Source organism: Mya arenaria, chromosome 11, assembly GCF_026914265.1.
Source record: "Mya arenaria isolate MELC-2E11 chromosome 11, ASM2691426v1".
Classification (NCBI taxonomy): domain Eukaryota; kingdom Metazoa; phylum Mollusca; class Bivalvia; order Myida; family Myidae; genus Mya; species Mya arenaria.
Window position 1 is genome coordinate 16,537,511 of NC_069132.1, and position 22,042 is coordinate 16,559,552.

The 22,042-nt window shown below is 39.1% G+C and overlaps 1 protein-coding gene across 1 annotated transcript; it reads left to right on the forward strand.

The window, feature by feature from the left end:
- Window positions 1-229: 229 nt before the first annotated feature.
- On the forward strand, window positions 230-16,659 carry LOC128209137 (ribokinase-like). Its single transcript, XM_052913025.1, has 8 exons — window positions 230-329; window positions 3,680-3,812; window positions 4,580-4,643; window positions 5,358-5,420; window positions 13,127-13,291; window positions 13,802-13,890; window positions 14,766-14,954; window positions 16,020-16,659. The coding sequence occupies exons 1-8, from the start codon at window positions 286-288 to the stop codon at window positions 16,194-16,196; spliced, it is 924 nt and encodes a 307-aa protein (XP_052768985.1). The 5' UTR covers window positions 230-285; the 3' UTR covers window positions 16,197-16,659.
- Window positions 16,660-22,042: the final 5,383 nt, after the last annotated feature.

The window sequence follows — 22,042 nt, forward strand, 5'->3', positions numbered from 1 at the left end:
TTTCGTAGTCCAATGCTATTTTCGCGAAAATAGGCTAGTGTCGCAGAAATAGGCTATTTTTAAAAACATTTTTCAAACTCACATAAAAAAATCATCATAAAATCATTTTTCTATAATGTTCCGTTTAAATATAATTATACACATAAATAAATCTCTGGTTTATTTCAATATAATGATATCAGGCTATTTTCGTAGTCCAATGCTACCAGGTATATTTTCGCATTAATAGGCTATTTTCGGCTATTTTTAAAACCAACATACTATCAAGACTTTAATCGCATTAAAATGGACGTGACAGTTGTTGGTTCTTGTAATATTGATCTTATAAGGTATGTTTTTATATGTTCAGGTAGATGTCTGCATTGCACTACGTTTAGATTTTTTCGATTCGCTCATTCTATCTAACTGTTTGTGTTCCGGACTTGATAAATTCGGATATCAACAAAGGGAATGCTATTTCTGAATTCTTACCTAGGATTTAGGATTATTGGTCACAGTTCTAACAAAACAGAGGTATTTATCGGACCATGTGTTTTTCAAATTGTTTCATATATACATCCTTTTGCAATAAACACTACCGTGTTGATGGCCTAATGCACTGGTCAGTCAATTGTAGCCACGCCCCCCCCCCGACCGCCTGGTCCGGGGAATAGTGGGGACATGACTTTCGGTCCAGCCCAGGTAAATTCCCCACCCTATTGGGATCAACTGCAGGTAAAATCCCTGCTAAATGGCCCCGCACCCCAAGGATCTAGTCCAAATAATTGTACGTTGACGGATTTTTTTTAGATTTTTGATATGGCAAATCCTTCACGTACAAATTGTTTAGTATCAAAAGTGGGTAGTTGTTCCGATCAGGATTCCGGGTTAAAGCATATAGCGTCTATAAAATATCATAAAAACAAGAAATATTACCAGATAATGTTATTTTATATTAGTTCCGTACACAAAAAAATAAATATCCAACTTAAAATTATGAGTTTGACGGGTTTTTTTTCATTTCATTCTGTCAAAACATAACGATATATACATGAAGGGCACCTGCACGGCTTTAGGGCACAGTTTTAAATCGCTCGGAACATTTCGGCCATGGCCGAGTTGTTACGATTGTATAACGAGGTCTATCTCGAAGCTTTGTCGGAGGAGGCCGAGCTATTACGATTGTATCGAGCTGTTCCCCTTCGCATAATTGTTGTCTGTGTCAGTCAACTTTCGTTTTATTGGAAAGGTAAACAACTTGTTTTAATGCACTTAATGCTTGTTTAGTGCAAAATAACATTTCACTTACATGGTAAAATATGAATATAACTCTTTATGATCAATTTCAACCATAAAATACTTCACTTAAAACAATTTCAATATTTTTAAAACACCCCCGTTTTTTGCACATTCCCGTTTAGACGTTAGGGATTGGAAGAATCCCGTATAACACGTCTATTATTTTAGACTATTATTTTAGACTACCCAAGGATCCTAAGTAAGGACCATTCCGCGCTATGTTTGGAGCAAAGACAAATTCAATGCATTAACTGGCACTGCGGAGCCACATGAAAGGTAAAAACACGGCCCATTTCCCCCTCTATTCCTGATCCCTGGTAAAGACCCAGGGGTGGGGGGTGGGGGGCGTGGATACAATTGACTGGTGCATAATGATACTGTCTGATAAAATACCCATAGTCCCAACTGATTGAAAACTATCATTTTAAGTTTAATGAAATTACTCATGTCTGTTATGTAAATATCATTTACATAAAATATATTTGACCAAAATGTTCATTTTGTACTATTCAATATTTTGGCAAATAACCACTGGGCGCTTCGTGGCGATTCCTTAACATTAACAAACTTGAGTATCTTAATAATTATCATTTAGCAGGATTAATTACCTTAACAATGATAATTAATCATGGTAATCTTAAAATAATTTCCTTTAATTCTGCACTCCGACAGATGGACTGTTTTGACAACTTTTGTAATTTATGTTATAGAATGAGCCAATTTTTGTGTAAATGTCTGAGAACCAGTAATATAAGACTGCTGACAAAGGATCAGATCTCAGTTTTGTTTGTTTGTTAATGGTTAACTTATTATGTCGGAAAATAGCTATCAGCATTTATGTTTATCTTTCTTAAGCGTTAGTAATGCTTTTAGCCACAAAACTTTTTTATCTTAAATTTTAAAAACTGCGTTCTGATATTATGTCACTAGTCTTATATCACTGCTTTCCAGATATTTACTCAAAGATTGGTTCATTCCAAGACAAGAATTTAAAAAAAAAGGTTAAAAAGGTCAATCTGTGAGAGTGCAGCTTAAAAAGTCTAAGAACTATTAAAAATGAGAATATTACACAAATAATATTATATTATATTATACATGCAATATTCAGGGGCTTTTAGGAATAGTCTGTACTTGGAACTCAAGAGGGTGGCACTCGGAAAGTCAACATTGGCTCATTATTCCGAAATATTTTCATTTCTCCCACCTCAGATAAGTAGATCCATTAATTTAACCATGCTAGAAATTCTTATCTTGCCCACGGGCGAAGATAAAATGCCCGTATGGAACTTCTTTTAATGGTCACCACATTGTAATTACCTCCCTTGTTGAAGACTGTCGTCTGTAGCGCATCATGGAAACCTTTTCTTGTGGCAATATTTAGAACGCTATTTAATTATTTCTCGCTTCAAATGTCACCAGAAAACAGTTTTCACGCACCTTTCAAGATATAATGCTTCACTCTTCTTAGAACTATTTAAAGACCGATCAGACCATTTACATTCTCTGAATCACTGCGCAAATATCCATGACAACCACGAATTATCGCATATCCGTACGCAATTATTTCCACTAAGCACAAAAGAGTTCCAGCAAAAAAATACATTTTTACTAAATTTTGTTTAACTGAGGTGGGAGAAAAAGCATCTACCATAGCCGCTCGTGTAAGATAGGTTCATCCCGACCCTCGCGCAGGGTGTTTTGCGGAAACTCGGTAAACCTCGTTTCCGCAAAACACCCTACGCTTGAGTCGCAATGAACCTTTCTTACCCTCTCGGCCATGGAAGATTCAGATACTTATAATCTTTTCTGTTAAAAATGTATTTTTAGAAAGTAAGGTACTTGTTTGTTTACATCTGTTGTGACCCGTGGTGACCCTGATCATGTGAGAACCCCTTTGAAGTCACATGATTCCTCACCCTTACTATGTCATTCTAAGATATTTTGCACTCAAAGTTTTCGTTTCAATAACATACCTGGTATAGTATTTTGTGTGTGTCTGTTCTTTGTTGTATGTGCAAGAGCTCAATGGTTCCTTCATCAACATGCACATGTTTAAACAAGGCATCCCCACTATAAATTATGGAGGACAAGCCTCAGGACGACATAGCATTTGTGTACAAGTACATGTATGTAGCAGTAAAGTCACAAATACTGAAGATAGCATATGGGTAGCTGTTACTGCCACTAATCTAGAAATACAAAATCTACCAATACGAAAACTTGTATAAGCACTACAATATATAGTGACTTGTGTCTTCTTGTGTGGATGAGGGGAGATGGATTATTGCAATTTCACTGTACAATCATTCTGTATCTTATTCATTGCATTTGCAAAACTAAGTTTTACTCTGACTGTCCATCATTCAAAGTCAAAATCTACAGGTATAATTTTTATTTACAGTTATGTACCACGATTACCAAAGCCTGGTGAGACGCTGCAAGGATCCAAGTTCTCCATGGGGTTCGGGGGGAAAGGGGCCAACCAGTGTGTCATGACAGCAAAGCTGGGAGCCAAAACTGCCATGGTTGGCAAAGTAATGCAATAGGTTTAAGTTATTTCCATTAAAAAGTTGTTAATTACATTACATATGAAATTATAACCTAGTGATGTCTATTTCAAAATGTCATTACCCCCTGTAAAGGCTGCTACTTGGCCTATAGACATTTCTTTGTAACACTGATTTTAACTTAAATATTTTGCCAATGCATAAATCTTCTTTCCTTAGTAACAGCACTATTTTAAAAGCACTTGTAACTGTTTCTACCACTATGTGTGTAAGAACAGGTGGCAGCTTGTGAATATTGATGATTGTCATTATTTACAAGTCCCCATTTTTACTTCATATACCAGGATGACAATTATAAATCATAAAATTTGAAACATAACATTTTATTACAACAAAGATAATGGAGGTTAAAAAGTTCAGTGTAAAAAAAAATGTCGAAAACTGTGATGCTTTAATAGGTAAACAGTGAGAAAAGAAAACTAACATGTACAGGGGTTTTATTACAGATTTATTAGCACTGATGAATAATTGAAAGATGTTGGCTTCAAGTAAGCCTATAAGTATCAATAAAGGAAAACATGTACACATGTTACATAAACTTTTCTTTTTTACAGGTTTCTCAGCCAAAAAATCTTCTCATTTTACCACTTGAATTCATCAATTGATTTTTATTTTTTAAATCATAGATTTGTCCTTGATTTCCTTGATTCCATGTTTTTCCATGAGTACAGGTTTTTCCATCATTTCATGTTTTTCCATGAATCCATGTTTTTCTACTTCTTGTTTTCTTGCAGGTTGGCAAAGATACATTTGGTGAGGATTTCCTGAAAAATTTCAATAACCTTGGTGTGGATACAAGTAGGTATATTGCTCTCAGTGAAAGTCAGAGATTGTACCTCAAATAAAGATGCACGAATCACAAACAGATAAAACAGTGATGCCAAGGAAGTGGTAAATCTTTGTAATATTGATAAAATACATTGTATGCTGAATATGGCATGGACAAGTACCCACAGGCAGGGTACACACAGGCCGGGCAAATTTTGGCAGGTATCAGGGTACAATTTTTGACCCTGGTACCCAGCCAATACAGCTATACCATTTAATGTTTGGTGTATTTTAGGTGTTTTATATAAGCTTTGTGGCTTGCTGGTTATTGAAAGGGGTGTTTCTACTCCATGTACTTTTTCAAACCTTTGTTAGTGACCTCAAATGCTTTGATAAATGATCAAAAGGCTTCCAAACTGTACTTGTTTTTGTTTTTGGCGACATGTTTATTAATAGTGCTTTAGAAAAGGTACAAAATCCTGTATTTACTATTCTATGTGGTGTTTATTCTGTGGCTTGAACTGTCTATACTGGTACCAGGGTACACAATTTCTACATTCCCATGCCCTAATGCTGAACAAGATATGAAAAACAATTCATTACAATGAAGATAATTTAATGTTTAAGAGTTTCAACAGATGTAACACATATTTCCATTACCTCAATGTGGTTTTCTGTGTCTCTAGCTTGTTTATTTGATGTTTACAAATAAAACATATATAAATTTGATTTCATTTGTTTCAGCGCATTGTTGCACAACGGCGGAGGTTATGACTGGCGCTGCGCCTATCTGTGTGGATGAGACAGGTAGATTGAATTGTCACACAGAGAAGCAATTATATTGTATTGTTAAAACATACTATGAAAATGTATAAATGATAAAATCTTAATATTAAGCTTGAAATGCTATCAAAGCAACTGTTTTGTGGGCATATTTTAAGTTAATTTAAACTTATAAATGTTAATCAAAATTTAAATCAATGTTTATTTTAGTTGAAAACGATTACTCTTAAAGTCATTTCAAATTTCCATAAAACTACTGAGTACTAGACTAGTAGTCACATACAATGTAAGAAAGTGCGATGTAAACTACATGTAGTACTGGCCACACACCAAGGAAGCAAATATAATGTAAACTACATGTAGTACTGGCCACACACCAAGGAAGCAAATATAATGTAAACTACATGTAGTACTGGCCACACACCAAGGAAGCAAATATAATGTAAACTGCATGTAGTACTGGCCACACACCAAGGAAGCAAATATAATGTAAACTGCATGTAGTACTGGCCACACACCAAGGAAGCAAATATAATGTAAACTGCATGTAGTACTGGCCACACACCAAGGAAGCAAATATAATGTAAACTGCATGTAGTACTGGCCACACACCAAGGAAGCAAATATAATGTTAACTGCATGTAGTACTGGCCACACACCAAGGAAGCAAATATAATGTTAACTACATGTAGTACTGGCCACACACCAAGGAAGCAAATATAATGTTAACTACATGTAGTACTGGCCACACACCAAGGAAGCAAATATAATGTAAACTGCATGTAGTACTGGCCACACACCAAGAAAGCAAATATAATGTTAACTGCATGTAGTACTGGCCACACACCAAGAAAGCAAATATAATGTTAACTGCATGTAGTACTGGCCACACACCAAGGAAGCAAATATAATGTTAACTGCATGTAGTACTGGCCACACCAAGGAAGCAAATATATTGTTAACTGCATGTAGTACTGGCCACACACCAAGAAAGCAAATCTAATGTTAACTGCATGTAGTACTGGCCACACACCAAGGAAGCAAATCTAATGTTAACTGCATGTAGTACTGGCCACACACCAAGGAAGCAAATCTAATGTTAACTGCATGTAGTACTGGCCACACACCAAGGAAGCAAATATAATGTTAACTGCATGTAGTACTGGCCACACACCAAGAAAGCAAATATAATGTTAACTGCATGTAGTACTGGCCACACACCAAGGAAGCAAATATAATGTTAACTGCATGTAGTACTGGCCACACACCAAGGAAGCAAATATAATGTTAACTGCATGTAGTACTGGCCACACACCAAGGAAGCAAATATAATGTTAACTGCATGTAGTACTGGCCACACACCAAGGAAGCAAATATAATGTTAACTGCATGTAGTTCTGGCCAAACACCAAGGAAGCAAATAGAATGTTAACTGCATGTAGTTCTGGCCAAACACCAAGGAAGCAAATATAATGTTAACTGCATGTAGTTCTGGCCACACACCAAGAAAGCAAATATAATGTTAACTGCATGTAGAACTGGCCACACACCAAGAAAGCAAATATAATGTTAACTGCATGTAGTACTGGCCACACACCAAGAAAGCAAATATAATGTTAACTGCATGTAGTACTGGCCACACACCAAGGAAGCAAATATAATGTTAACTGCATGTAGTACTGGCCACACACCAAGGAAGCAAATATAATGTTAACTACATGTAGTTCTGGCCATACACCAAGGAAGCAAATATAATGTAAACTGCATGTAGTTCTGGCCAAACACCAAGGAAGCAAATATAATATTAACTGCATGTAGTACTGGCCACACACCAAGGAAGCAAATATAATGTTAACTGCATGTAGTACTGGCCACACACCAAGGAAGCAAATATAATGCAAACTGCATGTAGTACTGGCCATACACCAAGGAAGCAAATATAATGTAAACTACATGTAGTACTGGCCACACACCAAGGAAGCAAATATAATGTTAACTGCATGTAGTACTGGCCACACACCAAGGAAGCAAATATAATGATAACTGCATGTAGTACTGGCCACACACCAAGAAAGCAAATATAATGTTAACTGCATGTAGTACTGGCCACACACCAAGGAAGCAAATATAATGTTAACTGCATGTAGTACTGGCCACACACCAAGGAAGCAAATATAATGTTAACTGCATGTAGTTCTGGCCAAACACCAAGGAAGCAAATATAATGTAAACTGCATGTAGTACTGGCCACACACCAAGAAAGCAAATATAATGTTAACTGCATGTAGTTCTGGCCACACACCAAGAAAGCAAATATAATGTTAACTGCATGTAGAACTGGCCACACACCAAGAAAGCAAATATAATGTTAACTGCATGTAGTACTGGCCACACACCAAGGAAGCAAATATAATGTTAACTGCATGTAGTACTGGCCACACACCAAGGAAGCAAATATAATGTTAACTGCATGTAGTTCTGGCCACACACCAAGGAAGCAAATATAATGTAAACTGCATGTAGTACTGGCCACACACCAAGGAAGCAAATATAATGTTAACTACATGTAGTTCTGGCCATACACCAAGGAAGCAAATATAATGTAAACTGCATGTAGTTCTGGCCAAACACCAAGGAAGCAAATATAATATTAACTGCATGTAGTACTGGCCACACACCAATGAAGCAAATATAATGTTAACTACATGTAGTTCTGGCCAAACACCAAGGAAGCAAATACAATGTTAACTACATGTAGTACTGGACAAACACCAAGGAAGCAAATATAATGTTAACTACATGTAGTTCTGGCCAAACACCAAGGAAGCAAATATAATGTTAACTGCATGTAGTACTGGCCGCACACCAAGGAAGCAAATATAATGTTAACTGCATGTAGTACTGGCCACACACCAAGGAAGCAAATATAATGTAAACTGCATGTAGTACTGGCCAAACACCACGGAAGCAAATATAATGTAAACTACATGTAGTACTGGCCATACACCAAGGAAGCAAATATAATGTAAACTGCATGTAGCACTGGCCAAACACCAAGGAAGCAAATGTAATGTAAACTGCATGTAGCACTGGCCAAACACCAAGGAAGCAAATGTAATGTAAACTACATGTAGCACTGGCCATACACCAAGGAAGCAAATATAATGTAAACTGCATGTAGCACTGGCCAAACACCAAGGAAGCAAATATAATGTTAACTACATGAAGTACTGGCCAAACACCAAGGAAGCAAATATAATGTAAACTGCATGTAGTACTGGCCATACACCAAGGAAGCAAATGTAATGTTAACTACATGAAGTACTGGCCAAACACCAAGGAAGCAAATATAATGTAAACTGCATGTAGTACTGACACCAAGGAAGCAAATCTAATGTAAACTGCATGTAGTACTGGCCACACACCAAGGAAGCAAATATAATGTTAACTGCATGTAGTACTGACACCAAGGAAGCAAATGTAATGTTAACTACATGTAGTACTGGCCATACACCAAGGAAGCAAATATAATGTAAACTACATGAAGTACTGGCCAAACACCAAGGAAGCAAATGTTATGTTAACTACATGTAGTACTGGCCACACACCAAGGAAGCAAATATAATGTTAACTACATGTAGTACTGGCCAAACACCAAGGAAGCAAATATAATGTTAACTACATGTAGTACTGGCCAATCACCAAGGAAGCAAATATAATGTAAACTGCATGTAGTACTGGCCACACACCAAGGAAGCAAATATAATGTTAACTACATGTAGTACTGGCCAAACACCAAGGAAGCAAATATAATGTTAACTACATGAAGTACTGGCCAAACACCAAGGAAGCAAATATAATGTAAACTGCATGTAGTACTGGCCACACACCAAGGAAGCAAATATAATGTTAACTACATGTAGTACTGGCCAAACACCAAGGAAGCAAATATAATGTAAACTGCATGTAGTACTGGCCACACACCAAGGAAGCAAATATAATGTTAGCTGCATGTAGTACTGACACCAAGGAAGCAAATCTAATGTAAACTACATGTAGTACTGGCCATACACCAAGGAAGCAAATATAATGTTAACTGCATTTAGTACTGGCCACACACCAAGGAAGCAAATATAATGTTAACTGCATGTAGTACTGGCCACACACCAAGGAAGCAAATACAATGTTAACTGCATTTAGTACTGGCCACACACCAAGGAAGCAAATATAATGTTAACTGCATTTAGTACTGGCCACACACCAAGGAAGCAAATATAATGTAAACTGCATATAGTACTGGCCACACACCAAGGAAGCAAATACAATGTTAACTGCATTTAGTACTGGCCACACACCAAGGAAGCAAATACAATGTTAACTGCATTTAATACTGGCCACACACCAAGGAAGCAAATATAATGTTAACTGCATTTAGTACTGGCCACACACCAAGGAAGCAAATATAATGTAAACTGCATATAGTACTGGCCACACACCAAGGAAGCAAATATAATGTAAACTGCATATAGTACTGGCCACACACCAAGGAAGCAAATATAATGTAAACTGCATGTAGTACTGGCCAAACACCAAGGAAGCAAATATAATGTAAACTGCATGTAGTACTGGCCACACACCAAGGAAGCAAATATAATGTTAACTGCATGTAGTACTGACACCAAGGAAGCAAATCTAATGTAAACTACATGTAGTACTGGCCACACACCAAGGAAGCAAATATAATGTAAACTGCATATAGTACTGGCCACACCAAGGAAGCAAATATAATGTTAACTGCATATAGTACTGGCCACACACCAAGGAAGCAAATATAATGTTAACTGCACGTAGTACTGGCCACACACCAAGGAAGCAAATATAATGTTAACTGCATTTAGTACTGGCCACACACCAAGGAAGCAAATATAATGTTAACTGCATATAGTACTGGCCACACACCAAGGAAGCAAATACAATGTTAACTGCATGTAGTACTGGCCACACACCAAGGAAGCAAATACAATGTTAACTGCATGTAGTACTGGCCACACACCAAGGAAGCAAATACAATGTTAACTGCATGTAGTACTGGCCACACACCAAGGAAGCAAATATAATGTTAACTGCATGTAGTACTGGCCACACACCAAGGAATCAAATATAATGTTAACTGCATGTAGTACTGGCCACACACCAAGGAAGCAAATATAATGTTAACTGCATGTAGTACTGGCCACACACCAAGGAAGCAAATATAATGTAAACTACATGTAGTACTGGCCACACACCAAGGAAGCAAATATAATGTAAACTGCATGTAGTACTGGCCACACACCAAGGAAGCAAATATAATGTAAACTGCATGTAGTACTGGCCACACACCAAGGAAGCAAATACAATGTTAACTGCATGTAGTACTGGCCACACACCAAGGAAGCAAATCTAATGTTAACTGCATATAGAACTGGCCACACACCAAGGAAGCAAATATAATGTTAACTGCATGTAGTACTGGCCACACACCAAGGAAGCAAATACAATGTTAACTACATGTAGTACTGGCCACACACCAAGGAAGCAAATATAATGTTAACTGCATGTAGTACTGGCCAAACACCAAGGAAGCAAATACAATGTTAACTACATGTAGTACTGGCCACACACCAAGGAAGCAAATACAATGTTAACTACATGTAGTACTGGCCACACACCAAGGAAGCAAATACAATGTTAACTACATGTAGTACTGGCCACACACCAAGGAAGCAAATACAATGTTAACTACATGTAGTACTGGCCAAACACCAAGGAAGCAAATATAATGTTAACTACATGAAGTACTGGCCAAACACCAAGGAAGCAAATACAATGTTAACTACATGAATTTACTGGCCAAACACCAAGGAAGCAAATATAATGTAAACTACTTTAGTACTGGACAAACACCAAGGAAGCAAATACAATGTTAACTACATGTAGTACTGGCCATACACCAAGGAAGCAAATATGTAAGCTACATGTAGTACTGGCCAAACACCAAGGAAGCAAGTGCAATATTATCTGCATTAGTACTGGCCATACACCAAGGAAGCAAATATGATGTAAACTACATGTAGCACTGGCCAAACACCAAGGAAGCAAATATGATGTAAACTACATGTAGCACTGGCCAAACACCAAGGAAGCAAATATGATGTAAACTGCATGTAGCACTGGCCAAACACCAAGGAAGCAAATATAATGTAAACTACTTTAGTACTGGACAAACACCAAGTAAGCAAATACAATGTTAACTACATGTAGTACTGGCCATACACCAAGGAAGCAAATATAATGTAAACTGCATGTAGCACTGGCCAAACACCAAGGAAGCAAATATAATGTAAACTACATGAAGTACTGGCCAAACACCAAGGAAGCAAATATAATGTTAACTACATGTAGTTCTGGCCAAACACCAAGGAAGCAAATACAATGTTAACTACATGTAGTACTGGCCAAACACCAAGGAAGCAAATATAATGTAAACTGCATGTAGCACTGGCCAAACACCAAGGAAGCAAATATAATGTAAACTACATGTAGTTCTGGCCAAACACCAAGGAAGCAAATATAATGTTAACTGCATGTAGTACTGGACAAACACCAAGGAAGCAAATACAATGTTAACTACATGTAGTACTGGCCATACACCAAGGAAGCAAATATAATGTAAACTGCATGTAGCACTGGCCAAACACCAAGGAAGCAAATATAATGTAAACTACTTTAGTACTGGACAAACACCAAGGAAGCAAATACAATGTTAACTACATGTAGTACTGGCCATACACCAAGGAAGCAAATATGTAAGCTACATGTAGTACTGGCCAAACACCAAGGAAGCAAGTGCAATATTATCTGCATTAGTACTGGCCATACACCAAGGAAGCAAATATGATGTAAACTACATGTAGCACTGGCCAAACACCAAGGAAGCAAATATGATTTAAACTACATGTAGCACTGGCCAAACACCAAGGAAGCAAATATGATGTAAACTACATGTAGCACTGGCCAAACACCAAGGAAGCAAATATGTAAACTACATGTAGTACTGGCCATACACCAAGGAAGCAAATATAATGTAAACTACATTAGTACTGGCCATACACCAAGGAAGCAAATGTGATGTAAACTACATTAGTACTGGCCATACACCAAGGAAGCAAATATGATGTAAACTACATGTAGTACTGGCCAAACACCAAGGAAGCAAGTGCAATATTATCTACATTAATACTGGCCATACACCAAGGAAGCAAATTTAATGTAAACTACATTAGTACTGGCCATACACCAAGGAAGCAAATATGATGTAAACTACATGTAGTACTGGCCAGACACCAAGGAAGCAAGTGCAATATTATCTACATTAGTACTGGCCATACACCAAGGAAGCAAATATGATGTAAACTACATGTAGTACTGGCCATACACCAAGGAAGCAAATATGATGTAAACTACATGTAGTTCTGGCCAAACACCAAGGAAGCAAATATGATGTAAACTACATGTAGTTCTGGCCAAACACCAAGGAAGCAAGTGCAATATTATCTACATGTAGTAATGGTCACACACCAACGAAGCATGTGCAATGTTAACTTGATTATTAAACAACTGCCCTTTAATTAACAACTGCCCTTTAATTAACAACTGCCCTTTAATTAACAACTGCCCTTTAATTTCAGGCCAGAACTCAATTGTGATAGTCCCTGGAGCCAATCTCCTACTGTCAGAAGCTGATTTGGCAGCGGCAGAGCTGGTGATCGCGGGGTCAAAGGTTGTTGTCTGTCAGTTGGAGATCAACCCTGACGTCACACTAGCTGCCCTAAAAATGGCTAAACAACACAAAGGTATGAAGAAAAACTATTCTGTTCTTTATTTACCATGTTGGTTTTTAACTGATACTTTAACGATCAACATTTCTTTCTTTTTTAATAGGTAAGATATTGTGATGATGACCCCTTTTGATGACCCCTTTTAGTTACCTTCATTGGCAAGCAAAATCTGAACCTTGGCCGTTAAATGGAATATCTAAACAAAAATATTAAGATACTCAAGTGAAACTCAGAACATACGGGTATTTTGCCAGGGACAATAACATGTTTGTAAACTCAGTTTTAATAACTGTTGAGTTAAGTCACTTTTGACTGAAAAAATAAAACAGACGAGCATTCGGCTTATAGTGCTTTTATGTGAATAGCTCATACTGCTTGAATTATTAACAATTGCTCAAAGAGTAATCTTTATTTTTCTGACATTTTCTGACATTGATAATGTTATTTTCATGTTGGTACTTACTTGAGCCTGTAATTGTCATGCATTTGGTCCTGCTGTCACACATGTATTTCCCTTGTTTTCAGTGAGAACAATATTAAACCCAGCACCAGCCATTCCATTGAAGCATGAATTCTTTGAAAACACAGACATCATCTGTCCTAATGAAACTGAGGTTTGTGATGCTGTTTGATCTTGTTGATCAAGAGTGGAATTGTTACAGAGACATACTGGTTAAATGTATTGGTGCATCAGTTTTTCAACGGAATGTAACAAACAATAACAGTTTTGTAACAGAATTATGAGCTTCTGATTGTAAACCATTGTAATTACACTATGGTATACTGTTATTCATGCTTGGCGTTAGTTTCAGATAATCAAATTAAGTTGTTTAAGAGGCAGGTATTTTTTGTGGATGATACCCATTTGTTGGCCTCAGAAGGGCGGCAAATAGTTAATGAAACTTCTGTCCAAGGTCAAAGATAATGTTACCAGATGAGGTCAATAACTGTTGAACACTTGTGCACTGGAACCTCACACTTGGTAGGCAGTTACACTACCTGTGGTTGATAATTGATAGCGGGATTTAAATATGATATACATGATAAGGCAATTTGCCTGTTTCATTCACTTATCCAGTGAATTGATTTTTCATTCTCTTAAACATTGAAGTTAAAAAAAATCGTAACATTTATTCTATTTTATATTTTCATTAAAAATTGAATCCTGGCAAAATTTCTCTATTAAACATGTTCAATAATGCCCAATCATCTCTTTTAAAAGTACAACAGATCCAAGTTGACATCCACTGCATCTTTCAGTGACTTATAAGCTTCATATTTATACTTTGCCCTTTTAAAAATATTAGCAATCAATATTTCTATTCTTCACTGAAAGTCCTCATGAAAGTATGTTACGGTATATAACCATAATATCTGTCCATATAGGCCCAAATATTAATAGCTATCTGTCCAACGTGGCCTTTAGGGGTATTTGTCAAATTCTTGTTCTTGTATTTAGCTATGAGTGTCTTTATATCCTATTACCTAGACGGAGATCTTGACGGGTATATCAGTGCAGTCAGTAGATGATGCAAAGCGGGCATGTAAGGAGCTGCAAGCCCGCGGGTGTGGCAGTGTGGTGGTCACCCTGGGAGCCCAGGGGTTATTGGTGTCGGTGGAAAAGGATGCTCCACCTACACATGTACCAGCACCAAGTGTTCATGTGGTCGACACAACGGTAAGTGGGAAAGTGATTTAATACAACCCGATTAAAGATTAAATCCAAAATGCATGAATGCAGTATATATCAAGGATGATTGTCCGCTTTGAAAACAGCTTTGAAATAAAGAGATCATTTCCAGATACATATTCATTGTTGATAACAGAGTTAAGGCACAACATAGTACGCACACACCAGAGTTGAGGCACACCAATGTTGAGGCACACACAAGTTTAGGCACACACGAGTTTAGGCATACACAAGTTTAGGAATACTCGAGAGTTAAGGCACACTAGAGTTTAGGCACACACGAGTTTAGGCATACACAAGTTTAGGAAAACTCGAGAGTTTAGGCACACTAGAGTTTAGGCACACACGAGTTTAGGAATACTCAAGAGTTAAGGTACACTAGAGTTAAGGCACACTAGAGTTTAGGCACACACGAGTTTAGGAATACTCAAGAGTTAAGGTACACTAGAGTTAAGGCACACTAGAGTTAAGGCACACTAGAGTTTAGGCACACACGAGTTTAGGAATACTCAAGAGTAAAGGCACTAGAGTTAAGGCACACTTGCGTTAAGGCACACTAGAGTTTATGCACACATAAGATTAGACACACATGAGTTAAGGAAAACTCAAGAGTTAAGGCACACTAGAGTTTAGGCACACATGAGATTAGGAAAACTCAAGAGTTAGGCACATCAGATTTTATGCACACTAGAGTTAAGGCACACCATAGTTGAGGCACACCAGAGTTAAGGCACACTAGAGATGAGGCACACCAGGGTTTAGGTGCACCAGTGTTTAGGCACACTAGAGTTTAGGCACACTAGAGTTTAGGCACACTAGAGTTTAGGCACATTAGAGTTTAGGCACACCAGAGTTTAGGCACACCAGAGCTCAGGCACATCAGAGTTGAGGCACATCAAAATTTTGGCACACCAGAGCTGAGGCTCAACAGCTTAGACACAGAGGAGTTTTGGCACAACACTACTATAAACTATTTTCACTCTATTTAGCAATGGGTCATGAAAAAGAAGTTTTAAATCTGTCATTCCTGTATAGACTAATCTATTATTCCAGGGGGCAGGAGACTCATTCATTGGTGCGTTGGCCTTCTTCCTGTCCACACGACCCGACCTGGGTCTGGTGGAGTCGTGCAGACGGGCTGTGCAGATTGCCTCCATCAGCGTGCAGGCCCCTGGCACTCAAACAAGCTTCCCCACTCGCTCACAGCTACCTCAAGAACTGTTTCTGTAGTCACATGTGTTGTGTTTGATACACACAATGCCAGTTAGTCCTCTGGAAGTGTTCATGTTGTCAAAACTTTATTGTGGCTGTCAACAAACAAATTAAGTTTAGTTCAAAAGAAATAAATCAGAACATGTATTTCCTTAAAACACTAAAATTAATATGTCAATAGAAATATTTTTCTGGTTCGATTTCTGGGATAGAAAGAGAAGTATTTTGTAAAGAAATACAATGATTTAGGAATTTTTTCCCCAAATATAAAGTCAAACTTTAACATCTCGTGTATTAAATGAAAAGGACACCGACAGGTATTTGTTGTGATTTTATTTCTATGAGAATAGGACTGGTGCTCTTTTAATTTTTTTTATTGTATGCTTTATGTATTTATTCAGAAGTTTTACTGGTATTCATTTGATATTGTTTAAATTTTATTGTTTTTATTACAAATAAAGTATTATATATTTGCAATAAATAGTTGTAGAATATTGTGTTATTGTGTTATACTGATGTTTTATGTCCACCCTTGTGTTGGATCATATTGGACGTGAGCAGTGTGTCCATGATACTGGATGTGAGCAGTGTGTCCATGACGTTGTATGTCCACTCTTGTGTTGGATCATACTGGACGTGAGCAGTGTGTCCATGATACTGGATGTGAGCAGTGTGTCCATGACGTTGTATGTCCACTCTTGTGTTGGATCATACTGGACGTGAGCAGTGTGTCCATGATACTGGATGTGAGCAGTGTGTCCATGACGTTGTATGTCCACTCTTGTGTTGGATCATACTGGACGTGAGCAGTGTGTCCATGATACTGGATGTGAGCAGTGTGTCCATGACGTTGTATGTCCACTCTTGTGTTGGATCATACTGGACGTGAGCAGTGTGTCCATGATACTGGATGTGAGCAGTGTGTCCATGACGTTGTATGTCCACTCTTGTGTTGGATCATACTGGACGTGAGCAGTGTGTCCATGATACTGGATGTGAGCAGTGTGTCCATGACGTTGTATGTCCATCCTTGTGTTGGATCATATTGGACGTGAGCAGTGTGTCCATGATACTGGATGTGAGCAGTGTGTCCATGATGTATGTTCACTAGTGTTTGAAAATCAGACTCCATTTGCTATCGATAATCGAATCGAATCGGACCAAGTAATTCGGTTTACTATTGGACAATAATCGAAAACTCATAATATCATTTAGAAATACATTCGTTATACATAGGTTTAACCTGGAATCAGTACGTGTGATGCTGTAGTCATGCTTTTTACAACAGTCAGTTAATATCCATAACTTTTTTCTGTCTTTAATAACATAACAAAAATATGACTTAATACTGCACATCAATTGCAAAATGATGCACACCGGCACACCGCATTAAGTAAGTTATCTTAGCATTTTATCCATGTAAAAGCATATTAAATATTGCTTTACATTTAACAACCTGTAATATTGAAGATTTCATTAAAATATCTTTTCATAAAACTTTCACAAATAAGTAAATTTGTTAATAAACTAAACCAAAAAGATTTCAAAAACAGAATGCATCGAGCCGGGAGCCCCGGTATTTGCAGGTAAGACCCACACTACACCACAGAGATAGATTATTGAGGTTTTATGAGATATATAAACAATTTGTAATTTTGGGAAAGTTTTAAAGCAAAATTGTTTACATTCACCGCATTAGTGTAAGAGAGTGACCACCCAAATGAACTCAACGAGAATTTACTGGAAAGAAAAATTTACAATTACTCTACTTTTAATGCATAACAAAAAATAAGTGATTACCGGAAGTAACATAAGCGACATCGATTTTGGACAACCACTATTGATTGTCGCCGACATAGCACTGTCAGAAATACTGGACTTGAGCAGTGCTTTCATGATGTTGTATGTTCACCCATGTTGAAATACTGGACTTGAGCAGTGCTTTCATGATGTTGTATGTTCACCCATGTTGAAATACTGGACTTGAGCAGTGCTTTCATGATGTTGTATGTTCACCCATGTTGAAATACTGGACTTGAGCAGTGCTTTCATGATGTTGTATGTTCACCCATGTTGAAATACTGGACTTGAGCAGTGCTTTCTTGATGTTGTATATTCACCCTTGTGTTGAATCATACTGGATGTGAGCAGTGCTTCCATTATGTTGTATGTCTACCCTTGTGTTGGATCATACTGCACATGACCAGTGTGTCCCTTGATGTTGTATGTCTCTCCTTGTGTGGGACCGTACTGGACGTGAGCAGTGTGTCCATGATGTTGTATGTCCCCCCCATGTTGAAATACTGGACGTGAGCAGTGCGTCCATGATGTTGTATGTCCACCCTTGTGTTGGATAATACTGGACGTGAGCAGTGTGTCCATGATGTTGTATGTCCACCCTTGTGTTGGATAATACTGTACGTGAGCAGTGTGTCCATGATGTTGTATGTCCCCCCCATGTTGAAATACTGGACGTGAGCAGTGCGTCCATGATGTTGTATGTCCACCCTTGTGTTGGATAATACTGGACGTGAGCAGTGTGTCCATGATGTTGTATGTCCACCCTTGTGTTGGATAATACTGTACGTGAGCAGTGTGTCCATGATGTTGTATGTCCACCCTTGTGTTGGATAATACTGTACGTGAGCAGTGCGTCCATGATGTTGTATGTCCACCCTTGTGTTGGATAATACTGGACGTGAGCAGTGTGTCCATGATGTTGTATGTCCACCCTTGTGTTGGATAATACTGGACGTGAGCAGTGCGTCCATGATGTTGTATGTCCACCCTTGTGTTGGATAATACTGGACGTGAGCAGTGTGTCCATGATGTTGTATGTCCACCCTTGTGTTGGATCATACTGGACGTGAGCAGTGTGTCCATGATGTTGTATGTCCACCCTTGTGTTGGATAATACTGGACGTGAGCAGTGTGTCCATGATGTTGTATGTCCACCCTTGTGTTGGATCATACTGGACATGAGCAGTGTGTCCATGATGTTGTATGTCCACCCTTGTGTTGGATAATACTGGACATGAGCAGTGTGTCCATGATGTTGTATGTCTACCCTTGTGTTGGATCATACTGGACATGAGCAGTGTGTCCATGATGTTGTATGTCCACCCTTGTGTTGGATAATACTGGACGTGAGCAGTGTGTCCATGATGTTGTATGTCCACCCTTGTGTTGGATCATAAGAGCTTGACACAAATGTTTAGTTCATTAAAAGAATGTGTAATGTGCAAGACCCATGCTGCTTGCTGCTAGCTCAAGGATTAGTGTAGTGCAAGATGCATGTTGCTTGCTCAATGATGTGTGGTGTGCAATACCTATGCTGCTAGTTCAAGGAAGTGTGGTGTGCAAGACCCATACTGCTAGCTCAATGATGTGTGGTGTGTAAGACCCATGCAGCTAACTTAATGGTGTGTAAGACCTGTGCTGCTAGCTTAATGATATGTGTTGTGCATGACCCATGTTGCTAGCTCAAGAAAGTGTGGTGTGTAAGACCAATACTGCTAGCTCAATTATGTATGGTGTGCAAGACCCATGTTGCTAGCTCAAGGAAGCGTGGTGTGTAAGACCAGTACTGCTAGCTCAATGATGTGTGGTGTGTAAGACCCATGTTGTTAGCTCAATGATGTGTGGTGTGCAAGACCACTGTAGCTAGCGCAATGGTGTGTGGTGTGCAATACCCATGTTGCTTGCTCAATGAAGTGTGGTGTGCAAGACCCATGTTGCTAGCTCAATGATGTGTGGTGTGCAAGACCAATGTTGCTGGGTCAAAGGAGTGTTGTGTGTAAGACTAGTACTGCTAGCTCAAGGATGTGCAGTGTGCAAGACCCATGTTCCTTGCTTAAGATATGTGGTGTGAACCCTTTTTGCTAGCTCAAGGAAGTGTGGTGTGCAAGACCCACGTAGCTAGCTCAAGGATGTGTGGTGTGCAAGAACCATGTAGCAAGCTCAATGGTGTGTGGTGTGCAAGACCCATGTTGCTTGCTCAAGGAAGTGTGGTGTGCAAGACCCATGCTGCTAGCTCAAGGATGTGCAGTGTGTAAGACCCATGCTGCTAGCTCAAGGATGTGCAGTGTGTAAGACCCATGTTGCTAGCTCAATGATGTGTGGTGTGCAAGACCCATTTTGCTAGCTCAAGGATCTGTGGTGTACAAGACTCGTGCTGCTTGCTCAATGATTTGTGCTGTGCAAGACCCATGTAGCTAGCCCAAGGATTTGAGGGGGTGAAAGACCCATGCTGCTAGCTCAATGATTTGAGGGAGTGCAAGACCCATGCTGCTAGCTCAAGGATGTGATGTGCAAGACCCATGTTCCTTGCTCAATGGTGTGTGGTGTGCAATACCCATGTTGCTTGCTCTAGGTAGTGTGGTGTGCAAGACCCATGTTGCTAGCTCAAGGATGTGTGGTGTGCAAGACCAATGTTGCTGGCTCAAAGGAGTGTTGTGTGTAAGGCCAGTACTGATAACTCAATGATGTGTGGTGTGCAAGACCCCTGTAGCTAGCTCAATGGTGTGTGATGTGTAAGACTCATGTTGCTTGCTCAAGGAAGTGTGGTGTGCAATACCCATGCTGCTAGCTCAAGGATGTGTGGTGTGTAAGACCTATGTAGCTAGCTTAATGGTGTGTAAGACCCATGTTGCTAGCTCAATTATGTATGGTGTGTAAGACCCATGTAGCTAGCTTAATGATGTGTGGTGTGTTAGACCCATGTAGCTAGCTTAATGGTGTGTAAGACCCATGCTGCTAGCTCAATGATGTGTGGAGTGTAAGACCCATGTTGCTAGCTCAAGGATTTGTGGTGTGCAAGACTCATGCTGCTTGCCCAATGATTTATGCTGTGCAAGACCCATGTAGCTAGCCCAAGGATTTTAGAGGGTGAAAGACCCATGCTGCTAGCTCAATGATGTGATGTGCAAGACCCATGTTCCTTGCTCAAATATTTGTGGTGTAAACCCTTTTTGCTAGTTCAAGGACGTATGGTGTGCAAGACCCGTTCAGCTAGCTCAAGGATGTGTGGTGTGCAAGACCCATGTAGCAAGCTCAATGGTGTGTGGTGTGCAAGACCCATGTTGCTTGCTCAAGGAGTTGTGGTGTGCAAGACCCATGTAGCAAGCTCAATGGTGTGTGGTGTGCAAGACCCATGTTGCTTGCTCAAGGATGTGTGGTGTGCAAGACCCATGTTGCTAGCTCAAGGATGTGTGGTGTGTAAGACCCATGTTGCTAGCTCAATGGTGTGTGATGTGCAAGACCCATGTTGCTTGCTCAAGGAGTTGTGGTGTGCAAGACCCATGTAGCAAGCTCAATGGTGTGTGGTGTGCAAGACCCATGTTCCTTGCTCAAATATTTGTGGTGTAAACCCTTTTTGCTAGTTCAAGGACGTATGGTGTGCAAGACCCGTTCAGCTAGCTCAAGGATGTGTGGTGTGCAAGACCCATGTAGCAAGCTCAATGGTGTGTGATGTGCAAGACCCATGTTGCTTGCTCAAGGAGTTGTGGTGTGCAAGACCCATGTAGCAAGCTCAATGGTGTGTGGTGTGCAAGACCCATGTTGCTTGCTCAAGGAGTTGTGGTGTGCAAGACCCATGCTGCTAGCTCAAGGATGTGCAGTGTGTAAGACCCATGTTGCTAGCTCAATGATGTGTGGTGTGCAAGACCCATTTTGCTAGCTCAAGGATCTGTGGTGTACAAGACTTGTGCTTCCTGCTCAATGATTTGTGCTGTGCAAGACCCATGTTGCTAGCTCAATGATGTGTGGTGTGCAAGACCCATTTTACTAGCTCAAGGATCTGTGGTGTACAAGACTTGTGCTTCCTGCTCAATGATTTGTGCTGTGCAAGACCCATGTAGCTAGCC